At 48.6% G+C, this 13,624-nt stretch overlaps 2 protein-coding genes across 2 annotated transcripts in view; one reads left to right on the top strand and one right to left on the bottom strand.

Annotated features, from left to right (window-relative positions):
• Positions 1 to 13,624, bottom strand: part of Syn3 (synapsin III) — a 430,935-nt gene that overhangs the window by 262,617 nt on the left and 154,694 nt on the right. The gene's annotated exons all lie outside the window — the stretch shown is intronic.
• Timp3 (TIMP metallopeptidase inhibitor 3) overlaps positions 1 to 13,624 on the top strand; it is a 49,561-nt gene that overhangs the window by 25,811 nt on the left and 10,126 nt on the right. Inside the window, exon 2 of the mRNA XM_021204346.1 lies at positions 13,282 to 13,364. Coding sequence (XP_021060005.1) covers positions 13,282 to 13,364 — 83 coding nt within the window. The remainder of the gene's footprint in view (positions 1 to 13,281; positions 13,365 to 13,624) is intronic.

Below are 13,624 nucleotides of genomic sequence, written 5' to 3'. Positions count from 1 at the left end.
CTTACTGCAATTAGCAATAAATAACTGGAAATAGATAAAGCAATTTTAAGGGCTTTCCACTGGAAAACACCAGAGACAGCTGCCCCCCCCCCCCCATCCCCATCGGTGTCTCCCAGGGCTGGGAATCCTGTTCCTGTTTCCTGTGCCCAGCCTGTGGAGTCAGCCAGGCCCTGGACCCTCCCACCCCCATCCCCCAGTGCATAGCTCCCTCTGTTCCAGCTTTCCCAGCAGACTCTGCAAGGTGTTTCCTGTAGGTCCAGCTGATGTGCTCCACTGGTATAGAGCAAATCCAGTTAGAACATTGTGAGCTGCTACCCACAGCCTGGACAGTGTTTTGTTTATGTTTTGCTCTTTAAAAAAAAAAAAAATGAAAGAAAGAAAGAAATCCAACCAAGGGCATAGGGGTGGGGAAAACAAGGGAAATGAAGAATAAATAATCCCCAAAGTGAAACCAATTTAATCTCCCTTGTATTTCATAAATAGAAACTTCTACGGCAAGGATGCGAGTAAGCCAGATCCAGGCTCTTGGGAAGGAAAGCTGAGATCCATGTGACGCTGGTGCCTCCCCTGTCCCTCTAGGGGCCAAGGCTGTGGTGAAGGGAGCAAGCTTGCTTTCAGAGCAGCTTTCTCTGAGGGGGCTCAAGGAACATGGCAGATAAGTCACCTACGTTGTGTTATATGGCAGGGGGGGGGGGAGACAGGTGATGGGTAATGGTGTATCTGTCCATGAGGTAAGTGGAAGGACCCAAAGGAGACATGAGTTTTTAGCATCACTCCACTCAGAGTGAGTCCTTTTCAGCCAAGCTCCTGGCAGCATCCCGGGCAGTCTGCATGGGCCATACTTCTCATTACCAAATGGTCTCTGCCACTTTGAATGGCAGAAGGACCCAGGGAGGTGATTAGGGCCACTCCCTACTCACTCCCACCCCAAGTCTACATAAGTTCAAACCATGGAGATGGAGGACAGGTCAAGAAGGACCCTTAAGACAGGACCAGACACACCGCAGTGACTTCGATGCTCAGAAGTATGGTTCTACAGAGCACAGAATACATGACACAGTGGACGGTGGCTGATGAGAAGAAAGTCTAACAGAAGGAAAAAAAATGCCTAAATGAGAAATACAAAGGGCTAATAAACTAGGCAGGGCCCCGAGAGAGCAAGGGGCAATGGACTATAGCTTTCCGACATGATTTTCACTTTGAATGGAGGGATCTGTCAACGTAGGCAAAACTCACACAGAAAATGAATGGGAGACAAAGTGAATCTAGTTCCCAAGTGCCCCTACCCCAAGGTTCTTCCTGCCACTCAGTGCTCGTTGTATAATAAGGTTCTCCCTCCAGTCCTCAGATCCTGCAGTAGAAACAGGGTGACTCATTAAATCTCAACAGAAGTTGGGAAGCAGAATCTGTTTTGAAAACACTAGATGATGATGATGATAATGATGATGATGATTATATGATGATAATGATGATTATTCAATTTTGCTGTGGTAGCGCTTAAGATCTACCCTCATAACAAATTGTCCACACTCAAGATTCCAAGTAGCCAAGGATGATGTTTTAGGTTGAGTGGCCATAAGTAAAATCATCCTGAATAGGGAAGCTTTGACCTTTGTCCACTTTGTGCCCTGGTGGGTACGCTCCCCACCCCCACCACCCCACCCCCGCCAGATTGTCTTCCTGGGAGATCTGCATTCATCTCTTACCATGGCAACTAGAGCTGAAGGATGCAAACAAGAAGAGAGTGATGGGGAGACAGGGAACGAGGGCCAGAGGCAGACAAGGGACCCTCAGAATCTGTGACAATGCCTATCCTGAAAATGACGTACAGAAAATGCAAGCACACATCTGATGTGTGTATGCCCACCACGTCAGCTAATTAGAAGGTTACCATAGAGAGAGATGATACAATCGTTAAAAAACAAACACAGAAACAGGAAAGCCTGGCTTAGGTCACAGTGCCCCACACTGTACAGACTAACTCTAGGACTGTCATGGCAGGAAAGTTAAAGCAAGTTATTCTCGGTGATCCTGGAAGTCCTGTTGGTCCATTGAAATGTGCCCAACTCACCAGTGGTTAAGCTAGCACATCTGGAAGGTTAAGTAAGTGTGGTCTATCGATGATGGACAGGCGCTTTAGAGTCAGGCCATGCTGGGTTTCCCAATTCCTCATTCGATGATCTTGGGAAAAATTACTTACTCCCACAAGTTGCAATGCTATCAGATGGTGCTAAGTTACCCTATGAGGTCTTAATGAGGGTCAAAAAGGGACAGTCCATAAAAAGTACTAAGCACTGATCATGTACAGTACCTGCATGTAAGTATTGGCACCTGTTGTAATTGATAATGGTGTTAATGAGTGACATGCTCAAAGCCAGTAGATTTCTCGTTATTGGGGAAAGTTGCCAACAGGCTCCGCTGACATTTTGGGTCCGTGTTAGGCTACATGTATCCAGCTGCAGTACTCCTGTTGCTTATTGTAAAAGAACATTAGCATCGTGTTGGAAATGTGTCCCTCTTTGCTCTGTATGGTTGCCCTTGGGGGCATCTAGAAGCAGTGATTAAGTGTGCTTCTGCAAGTAGCTAAGCTCACTTCATAACATCACTTCCTGTGGCTAGGCAGAGTCAAAAGCTATGGGTCACTTAGTTTCACTGAGGCAAAACACTGACTTCAGCTACGGCAAGGAGCAATGCCCCGTGTAATGCTTGTTTATAGGGTGCCTCCTCCGAGGCAGTTGCTCTAGGTTACGGGACCCTGGTGTCCCACAAGACAGTTCGGTCAGACTTGCGTCCAGTTTATCACATCAGCCCTCTCTCAGGGTGCATTTGTGCTGTTGACTAATGGCAATAAGTACACTCTGCATGGCCCATAAGACCAGAAACCATCCTAGAAGCTAGAAGGAACCCACAAGAGCTCTGGAAACTGGATCCAATTTGCAGTGGGGTCTTTAGACACCGCGTGGGTTTGAAGGCGCCGAGTCCTCCTGAAAGCTCTCAGCAGCAGTGGCTCACCTAAGCCCTTCCCTGAGTCTTCAGCCTTGGCAGTCTCCTCTCATTCCTCGGTTCTGATGCATCTGACCTTTCAGTTGCGCATTCCACGTTTGTTAATTGTTGAGTAATAGAAAAAGGGCGAGCTCTGTGGCTGGGCGCATCTGTATTTAATTTCTAGTTGATGAGTTCTGACAAGTTCCTCAACTCCCCTGAGGGTTGTTTTTTTTTTTTTTTTTCTGTATCCAATAAAAAAAAAAATACTACGATTAGTTTTAAGGAGCAGATATATTATCAGTAGGGGTGTGTCTAGCTCTGTGTTGCATTTCACCACGTGACACAGTACCTGGCATGCGTGTAATAGACCATCAGGTGGTATCTGCTGAATACATAGAGGTTGAGGTACTGTGGGTCCTATACAGATGTTTATGGAATAGATGCTCTTTTCCCTCTATCGCTGACACTTCTCCTCTTCAGTTACACTGACCAGACCAAGGAAGATGGTTCAGAAATAAACGGTGGGGTTGGCTTTATAATTCTGTCATTACCTACCATGACCAGAAGTGGCAGCGGTTAGCGGGCTTTACCTATATTTTGTTTAAAGTAGGTGGGACTTGAAGAGGCCCTTGTTGCTGGTCTCAGAGCACTCCTTCACACCCTCCATGACAGCTGTTTCTGATTAACCGTCTTAGATATTACACACTTAAGAGTTTTTCTCATACCTCTTCTAACCTGAGTGTCTATCATGCCCGGGGCGTGGCAGTTGTGAGCTGGTAGGCTGGGACCAGTCACACTTGTTTCCAGTGGGTTCCTCCTAGCTATTTCCACTAGCTATTCACTACCTTGCTGGCGTGGAGAAGATAAAGCCGGAGGAAGCTCTGACTACTCGAGAAGCCACCCAAAGAGCATGCTAAAGTCATACCAGGGTTTCATAACATCTGTGTATAAATACACTCTAGAAGCAGAGCAGACATCTCTGAATACTCAAACCACAGTAACACCTCCTGCTTCTCCTGCTGCTTTCTGGGAACAGAATCACAGTCTGCAGGTCTGGTGTGCAGAGGGGAGGTCCCTTGGCTTAATGGCGGTCCCCTTCCTAGACCTCTCCCAGAATCCCTCAGCCTTTCTAGCAAACAAAATCCCAATTAGGAGAAAAAAAAAATCCAATGCTATGGACAGCCCCTGAGATGCTGCCCGCTGTTCTGCTCCCAGAAACGGCCCGACCTGAAAGCTCAAATGTTCTGAGAACCGTTGGAGGGCACGGTATTTTTCTGGGCACTGCTTCAAAGGGGCTGTGGTTGAAGACCAGGCTCCTATTCTGGTGGCTACTTGTGTGGGATAAAGTTTCCCATGGGCCCATGGGAAGGGGCTGGAGCCCAAGAGGGAGGGTGGGGGGTGTCCAACCCCCCCTTGCCAAGTGTGAGCCAATGGCAAAGAGCAAGTGGGCAGTCCTGAACCCTGAGTGAGTTTGAGCTTGGCAGAAGTCAGTGTGCACCCTAGATACCATATCTTCTCTGGCCACAGCACAGAAGACCAACCAGACTCCCGAGACAAAGCCACTCCAGGAGGATAAGGGGTTTTGAGTTGCGGGGAGAGTATGGGAGGTGCAGGGGCATATTAGACCTTAACTTTAAACTTCAGCAATGGGTTGCAAAGTACAAGAAGCCCCTTGTGGGTCTGATGGAAAGAGGGGTATGTAAGACCTAAACCTGCTTCACGAGGTATCCCAGAGCTTTGGGCAGGGTGCTCCCTTAAGAGCACACAGTCTAAGAGTTGCCCTCCCTTGAGGAATTGATGCTTGCCTGGAGGATCATCCCATAGTGCGCAGGCAGTGGGTTCTGTTACTCTGTAGGCTAAGATCTGTAGTCTATAGGTTTTTACCTTTATTTATTCCTCTATCAACAGGGCTGATCCTTTGTGGCTCTGAGTGACTTCTCAGAGGGCAGCTGGAGTAGGTTGCCACCTCAAGCCTGTGGTGTTGTGGTCCCATCTACTTCCATCTTCTTGTCTCATGGGACAGAAAGAAGGTTCCTGAAGATAGGAGCCTTGTCCACCTGTTTACTGTCAGATCGCTAAGGCATGGTGCTGGATCATAGTGTTTTATAGCCTTCTGAGTAAACGCTGAGCTGCTAATAGATCAACCCCAAGTACTTGTGGGAGAAGAGGAAGAGAAAGAAGGGAGGGGGGCAGAAGAAGGAAAGAGGAACACAAACAGGGAAATGTGCAGAAATCCACAGGACGGGATGTGGCCTGAAGGAGCAGCTGAACCCGCTTTTCCTACCTACCAAGGTTGCTGCAAGGGGATCAGCAGTGGCAGGCCCGGAAGAGCTTTCTGTGGGAGCTTTCTTTAGGCTCCTGAGCCTGAGTCTCTCATCTCTCATGGGGTCTGAGTGCAGCCCTTCCACAGAGAGAGACAGCAGGTTGACTGAGGCCTCTTGTAACTACATCCTCTGACTCACTCCTCCTGGAGTGCCAATCTGCCCCGTTTGGGACCAGGGTCTCTTCTTGGACACATTTCACTTTCTTCTTCCTTCTTCCCTCTTCTTCTTCCTTTTCCTCCTCCGTCTCCTTCTTCTCTTCCTCCTCCTCCTCTTCTTCCTCTCCTTTCTTCCCATCCTTCCTCCTCCTTCTTTCTCCTCTATTTTCTTGTCTAAATAGCTGTTAGGAACCAGGACTCTTGACTCTCTACTCCAGGAGGGTAGATGTGAAAACAATCCTGTATTCCTTTCCTAGCCTCATTCATTCATTCATTCATTCATTCAGCAAACACTTTTGGGAACCTGCTACATGGTATGCTTGATGCCGCATGCTGACACTCCCGGTTGTACCTGTCACCTGGTTACTAGGGATGCTGCTGAGTGCCAAGGAACTCATCACAGAAGAAAAATTCCCCAGAAGGAAAAGGAGAGTGTGGGAACAGAAGAGGGCAGCCTTGCCTGCTCCCAGGGGTTTCCCAGGGGAGGCAGCATTTCAGTTAAAAAGACCCTGATGTACACATGTAGACCCATTCGTGGGAAGGAGGTGGAAACCCAAGCATCACCTTCCTGGTGCCTTGCAAATTTACACCACAGAAATACCGTGCGCTTCCTCAGATTTGAGGCCCTTGCTCCCAGCTAAGTCAGCTTTATATTCAGGAACCAGCCACCTTAGGACTTTTGCCCTGTCCTTGGCAAAATGATGCATATATCTTTCTCCCAAATTGCCAGTGGCCCAGGAAGCAATTAAGGGTGGCTGCCTTTAAATTAAGCAAATGCATTAATCCAAACCTCAGAAGGTGCCTGAGGCCGAGGACCCCTGCCATTTGCTTCTAAGAGCTTCACACTGAGGTCATCCTTGTGACTAGGAAAGCAGGAGCATGCTGGAGGTTTTGTTTTCTGTTCCTTTGGGGTGACCAAGTTCCAGGCAATCTGACCTCCTGGACCTAGACCTCTCTTGCCTCCCTTCTATGGCCCCTTTAGTTCATACACAAACAATGTCAACGGGGGCTGTTTCCTGGTTTCTGACTCAAGCAGTCTTATACGGTGCCTACAAGACAAGACCCTACACAAATCCTTCTTCCCTGTTGCTGGAGGCCCAAGGACTGAAAACTTAGCATCCCAGGCCAGGCCAGCCTTTCCCAGAGACCGCGGAGTACAAGGAGGGTACCAGTCACCAAGTACCAAGCCCCGTGAGCTCTGGGGTGGGGAGGTTTTAATGGCATTCCCTGAGATGGAATTGGGCTGAAATGATTTGCAGCTTTCTAGATTTTCTAAGCGTGTGTGGATCGGGTTTATTTTTAGCCGCAGGCATTCATTTCTTGCCAAAAAGACCTGCTTAAATAAAACCAAGATTAATATTTTTACTTAACGGAAAGAGTTAGTCAGGACAAGCTTTGAACTGGAGCCTGCTTATCTTGACGGGGAGTGCATTTTATAATGTCTGGCCTTGGCTTCAACATCAACAAAAAGGGCCTTTGAAACTGACAAGGGAGAAGGGCCCTGGGGAACCAGGATAGGATGTAGGAAGTGCCTATTTGGGGGAGGCGGGGAAGGAGGGGTGTCTTCCTGGAAAGTGGGAAGAAGGCCCTGGTTTGACAAGGAGCCAGCTGCAGTTTTGCTTCATCCCCAGCCAGTTCCTTGCCCTTCCCCACCCCCTCCCAAAGTCTGGCCCAAATTTCTGCTTCCTTTAATTCTAGATGCACCAAACAAGGTGTCTTCTGCAGGCTGGGTCCAGAACAGATGTTTCTGATGCCCCTCCCCCAAACAGACTCCACGTTCTTGTGTCATGGGAGCTGTGACCCTGGTTCCTTCCTCTGTGTTCACCATTCTTTCCTATCATTGTGTTTCTCCTGCCTTGGGACTTAGAGTTCTTTGGAGCCTCGCGTTTCTCATTATTCCCCAAGTCAGGCACAGGCCTCCGTCAATGGTGAATGGACAGATGTTTGCCTGACCTACCAACTGAGAATTGCCCTTATCCCATTTTGATGGATTGAAAGCTCAGAAAGAGTTGGCTATCTTCCCCCAGTCTACACAAGAGAGTTACTTATCTATCTCTAAGTCATCCTCTTTTTTTGTGTGGTGCTGTATATGTGAAAGTCACACTGAACTGAGTGTATTCAGCACAAACAGATTAGAAGCCTGTGATGTTTCAGGTCCTCCTGGTTTCTCTGAGTAGGGCAGTTAGCCAGACAAAGAGTCTGTTTTGGGAGCCCGAATTCTATTGAGAAAATACAGTTAATCAACAAACAAGTGACCTAATGGTGGCAGGTGGCAGCTAGAACACAATGAGGCGAGAGCATGGTGGGGGATTGGAGAGAGGGATGCAGTGAGGGAACAGACATGGTGGCCTGACCAGGATATAGCAAATAGGCAACAAAAGGAGCTATGCCGTAGTGAAGCAAGGCTGTCCGACCCTAGCAACGGCTGTGTGTTTGGAGTGGTGGGTACAGGAATCTCCCTCAGAGGCCCAGTTATGGGTGTGGCCTGTTATCAGGAGCTCAGTGTTGGATGAGTACCTCACACAGCTCAGCAGAATATCAGGTGTGAGCACCATAGAAAGGCATAGAAGTCATGGAAGTTCTGGATTGGGGTTTCCAAGCAGGTGGGCGTTGTCACTTGCACGGGCTGCATAGAAAACCACAGTTGTGAGTAAAGAGAATGATTGAGTAGGAACACACTATTGATCCGACTGAGTCTCTTGGACGGTATGGGTCATTTTGAAAACTGGCTTTGGAGAGGTGAGGAGAAAATCCAAGTTGCCTGGGAGGAAGAGCACCCATGAGCTTGGTAATCACGTGCCACCATTTGTAGGCTAGGATGGGACGTGCCTCCAGGAGGTCATGCACTGACAGAACTAAGGTGCCTTGTGCCTTCTGTTATTTCAAGTTACCATCACTGATTCCCTAGAGATGTGTTTTGCTCTGATCTTCTGACTTGAGCCATTTTATAGGGATGTTTAGGGGTAGGGAGAGTGGCATCCACAAGGCTGAGAACCAGGGGAACCCAGGGGCTTCTAGGCCTCTTCCATCTTCATTCCTACTACCTTGTCCTCAAATGTAGATACATCAAGGGTCCCCAAAAGGGCAACAGGTTCCCCAGAAGGACCTTGAAAAGGACGGGGCAAGGAAGGTGCCCTGTATCCTCAGGGAAGGTTTCTGTTTTCCTCTAATGAGCCACCAAGTGCTACAAGTCTGCAAGTGCTGTCCAGCGCTCCCCCTCTCCCTCCTCCGCCTCTGAATTATCTGCTCAGCTTCAGGCTGCAAAGTACTTTATACATACACATTGTTCTGTGCTGGGGGAGCACAATAAGCTAAGTAAATCATTTACCATTCATTATCTGTTGATGTTGACTGTAGATTCTTGCTACTAATCAGAGAGAAGGGAGGACGGGAAGGGGAGAGGAGAAAAGACAGGGAGGGAAGGAGGGAGGAAGAGAATGAGAGAGAATGAGAGAATGAATGAATGAATGAATGTGAAGGGTAGCCTCAAGATTGGGGACATATCAGGCATCCCCCATCGAAGTACGAGTCTCCTCTAGACCCATTAGGGTTGACAACGGGTGCAGGGTGCAGATAGGAACTGTTCTGCAAAGATTCAATGGGAGTCTTCTTTCTTGAGGGGGGGGACCCTCCACAGTAGGATGCAAAACTGCTCAGTAGGTACTAATAACAGGTGCAGTGATTCCCACCTCCCAACATCACCCCAGTGGGAACACAGTGAAGTATGCACACAGCGCTTGGCACACAAGTCATGGTCTGTCAGCGGCCGTTGCTAAAGATACAGTCTCTAGCTTTTTTCCTTCACTGTACTTGCAGATGTGATGCAAAGAGATCCAGGAACTGCTGACCAGTGGGTGGGCAGCTAGAGGGGCAAGGGGTCCCAGCTCTGCCCTTCTTAGACAGGCTTACACAGAGTCCTGGCTACCCATGAGTCTCTACGTCTTTAGGGCAGAACCAGCCATGTGACTCCTAAGAGAGGCTCTATGGAGCAGGATGGCTATTGGAGGGAGCCTGAGATAGGGGATCTCCATTAACTTGGGAGCCTTTGTTCCATGAAGCAGTCAGACCAGCAGCCCCACTGCTCCTCCTTCCAGCCGGTCAGTAGGACAATCCATCCATCAGGTCAGGGGGACAAAGGCCTGTCTGTGTTTGATTGATGGAGCAGGGTAGAAGGTTGTGGGGAGAGACATGGGCCAGCTCCAAGGTGTCTTGTCCTTCTCCGGATACGTTGATTAACAGCAGATGTGGGACTCCTAGAGATACACCGGTGATCTGCTTGCAGGGGTCCCCATTGCTAGCGAAGGGGGGTGGGGTGCGAGGACCATAACAACCTTATCTGCTTGTAGAGCTGTATTCTGTCTGCCTTGCTTTTGCAAACAGTTACCAATCTTCCCAGAACGTATTACAAGGGAGAAATGTGTTCTAAAGAGATGTGCTTTCGTGCCTACTTCCCCGGATCTCTGATATATTTGAGGACTCCACATATATTTATGGCTCTGTGAGCCACTTCCCAGGCAACCGCAGCCTGCTCTTTTCCTTTTTGTGGTCTATAGTTTGAGCCCAGAGCATTCTGGGTAAGGCTTCCATCATCCTTCTATGCCCCCAGCCTCTAGTCGGTTTCTTCTTAGGAACTTTCAAGTTGAAACATTATTGAGTCCTTAATTAATCTCTTCCTGTCCCTTGTAGTCTCCATGCTCTCAGAAGCAGAGGAGACGGCAGAGAGCCTCGGACGCCTCGTTGGCTGAGTCAGGCCGGGCCTCCTCCCTCCAGTCTCTGGCAGCACTTATGTCTCTTGGAGATTCATTTTTCTGGTGCTATACTCCACCTCATCCCCCTCTTAGGTTGCAATCTGTGGAAGCAGGAAATGGGGCTTTTATTTCTTGCTATGGCCCCTACCAAGCATTCATGCTTCCAGACACCAGCTTAGGCCATGCCACGCTACCTCAGCTGCTGGAGAACATGGGGTGAAGAGTGTACAGCCACTCTCTAGCAGGAATAAAGAGAACCTGTGCTCCGCCTGGTCCATGTCAAAGCTGTCATTTGAAGGTGGAGGGAGTAGTTAGATGCGCCATCGCTTCCGCATCCGTTTCTTTGGCCCACGGATATCATCTTGTTTGGCAGGTCACACTAGGTCACTGTTGGGCTCTCTGTAGCGACAAGGTGGGACACTGATGGTGCAGGAAGTGCTTCAATCTCAAGGCCTCATGCACACTTGTCCGGGTCACCGCAGGTGTGCTCCCACACCTTTCCCTCTGTGTGTGTGTGTGTGTGTGTGTGTGTGTGTGTGTGTGTGTGTGTTTACAAGGTTTTTATATGAGCTTTCCTTCATTTTCATCCCAGCCAGGAATCTCTCCTCTACCCTAATCTCATGGAAAGTTGACAGGTCTTAGCTGACGGGGCTTCTGGGTGGGCAGATAAATCAAATGAGGTTCTGGTGGTGGTAGCAATGCTACTGACAGTGAGCTAAGATGTGTGTACGGTGTGTGGGGTAGATTCCATGATGCTCTTGATCTTTGTTCTCGGCTCTCACAGCAACTTTCTGAGGACGCCTATCATCCCTCTCATAATATGCATTAGGAGACTAAGACCCAGAGAGGTTTCAGACACCCCCTGTGGCCACACAGCACCATGTGTTGATAGGATCTGACTCCTACCAAGCTCAGCTCTTCATAGTGTTTCTCCACTATTCATAAGCACGTCACTTGCAATCCCCATGAGTGGCATCAGGCCAAGAAAGCCAGAGAGATCTAAGGGGAAAGAGCTGTGATGAGGCCACACAGCAATGGTGGGATCTGAACGCTGATGTAACTCCCCGAGCACAAAAAAAAAAACTCAGTGTGTTTTCTCTAAACGGTTCCCAGATGAAAAGGTTCCAAGCTCAGGCCATTTCAGCGTAAGAAAAGATTTGACTGACCTTATGGGCAGAAGCTTCCAGAAGTACCCAGACTTACAGGGCAGGCTTGCTTAAGACGTTTTATGTCCAAATCAAGGTGAGCTCGTTGCAAGCCAGGAAAGGCCAGATGCTGTCATTTTTTTTTTAAAAAAAATCCCTCTTAACCTTTTCCCCCTTAGGCAAAGCCTTACTCTCCGGTTTACCTTCTGGGCAAATGAGGCAGGTGAACACAAGTCACTTTGTTCCTTGAGAATCACTTGTCATGGCCAGGTGGATCCGCTTTCTGTCCAGCAGCTGGGCTGCTCCGATGTGCCTGTAAGGTCAAAGAGTCCCTGGGGCCTCTGGGAAGATGGCTACTGATGGTCTTGCAAAGGGAGACCCCAAAACACGGAGACAGAGCCTTGGAGAGATTGTTCTGGAGCCCTGTCAATGTCTGGCTTTTACAGCAGACCGGGAAACAGCCGTTCACTCCCTCTTAACTGGAACTGTATCAGCTCTGGTGCTGGCTTTGCCTGTGTACCTTGCGTTGCCAGGATGAAGAAAGGTCTAGGAGTTAGTGGTCCATTCATTCAACTTCAGATTTCATGTCTGACCACAAAAGTGGGATTCAGGCTCAGTAAAGAGACCTCTGGGGGTGGGGACTTGGTCCCTCATGAAGATGTTTTTAAATCAAAAATATGAGTCAAAAATTTAGAAGCATTATGGGATATCTGCAAAGGGAAAGAATAAGGGATCAAGCAGAATAAAAGTCTCTCTCTCTCTCTCTCTCTCTCTCTCTCTCTCTCTCTCTCTCTCTCTCTCTCTCTCTGTGTGTGTGTGTGTGTGTGTGTGTGTGTGTAATACACTTTTACATCCATAAAGGGTATTCTATTCAACAAGCATTTTTTCAATGTTTACTCAAAAAGTGGGTTGGAATGAGGTGTGTGTTTGTTCCACGTCTGAAGGAACTTGGGAACATCAATAGCACCTTAGAGCTAAAGAGTTTGGCTCAAAGCCAGTAAAAACGCCTCCATTCTGCAAAGTCCTAGCAGGAGAGCTTCAGCTGCCCACTGTCCCCCCTGCAGCAGCTCCTGCCTCTTATGAGTTCCTAGAATTGGGGGATCTCCCCCCTCCCCCCCCCACACGATGACTAACCCCTTTCAATACCTGACTGACTGCTCTGAGCAGCTCACTTAAAAGAACCCTGAAGACGACTTCACAGAGAAGGGGTGTCTTTTATAAATAGTCTAGTAGAGACAGAAGGAATAGTGCCTTAATCATCTCAGTCAATTCCTTTTCATTGATGAGAACAGTCTCACCAGGGAGTGCCAGACGTTGCCAATTCTCTGCATGTCTGGAGACAGCGTACATTGTTCGTGTGTGTGTGTGTGTGTGTGTGTGTGTGTGTGTGGGAGCAGTTGAGAAAGTAAGTGATGACTGATACTACAGAGTATGGTAGGTGTGTCCTGAGTGTGCCTGTTGCAGGGATCCTTCCATCTTTGGTGCTAAGGATGATTATTCTAATAGCAATTATCTAATGAAGCTATGTCAAAGGCGAAGGGTAGGTTTCACTGGCTTCATTTCACCTAATTGCTTCAGTTTAGAGAATATGGAGTTCTGTCAATTTTGTTTTAGGAAGAGGAAGCCAGAATTCAACTTTCCTATGTATCTTGGATTACAACGATGGGGCTGGGATGGAGACCACTCCTTAGGCCCCCTCAGACCTAGACTTGGTTGCAAGTCCTTGCTTAGTGCTGTGCATGCTGGGACAATCAGAATGCTGACTTGTGATGGTAAGAGAGCTGGTGTTCATCACATCCTTGTGGATGAGCCAGGACACAAAGAACCCCTGATGAGACAGGGGATCAGTAAGAAAGAGATGCCCCTTCCAGGTGTGGTTCAGGCCTTCCTAAACCCCTCCCTCTCTTTCTTGCTCTCTCTACAGTGATCCGGGCCAAAGTGGTGGGAAAGAAGCTGGTGAAGGAGGGGCCCTTTGGCACTCTGGTCTACACTATCAAGCAGATGAAGGTGAGTGACATCATCACTGGCCCCAGGAGGGATTTGGGGGGGGGGGTTGCCAGAAGAGTCATGGCCAAGGGAGGTCAAGTGGTTGGAACTAGAACTGTGTGTTTGCTCAGGGTAGAATTCCCCAACCAGCTCCAGGGAGCTCCCGAGGCAGCAGGAAGACATGGTGGCTACTTGCTCCAAAGTCAACACAGGTAGAGTCTCTCACAGGTCCTTGTTAGGAAGCTGAGCCTTGGAATCAGGAACCAGACAGCAATAGCTTT

This window comes from Mus pahari, chromosome 9 (assembly GCF_900095145.1).
Source record: "Mus pahari chromosome 9, PAHARI_EIJ_v1.1, whole genome shotgun sequence".
Lineage (NCBI taxonomy): Eukaryota > Metazoa > Chordata > Mammalia > Rodentia > Muridae > Mus > Mus pahari.
This window is presented reverse-complemented; position numbering and strand designations above follow the sequence as displayed.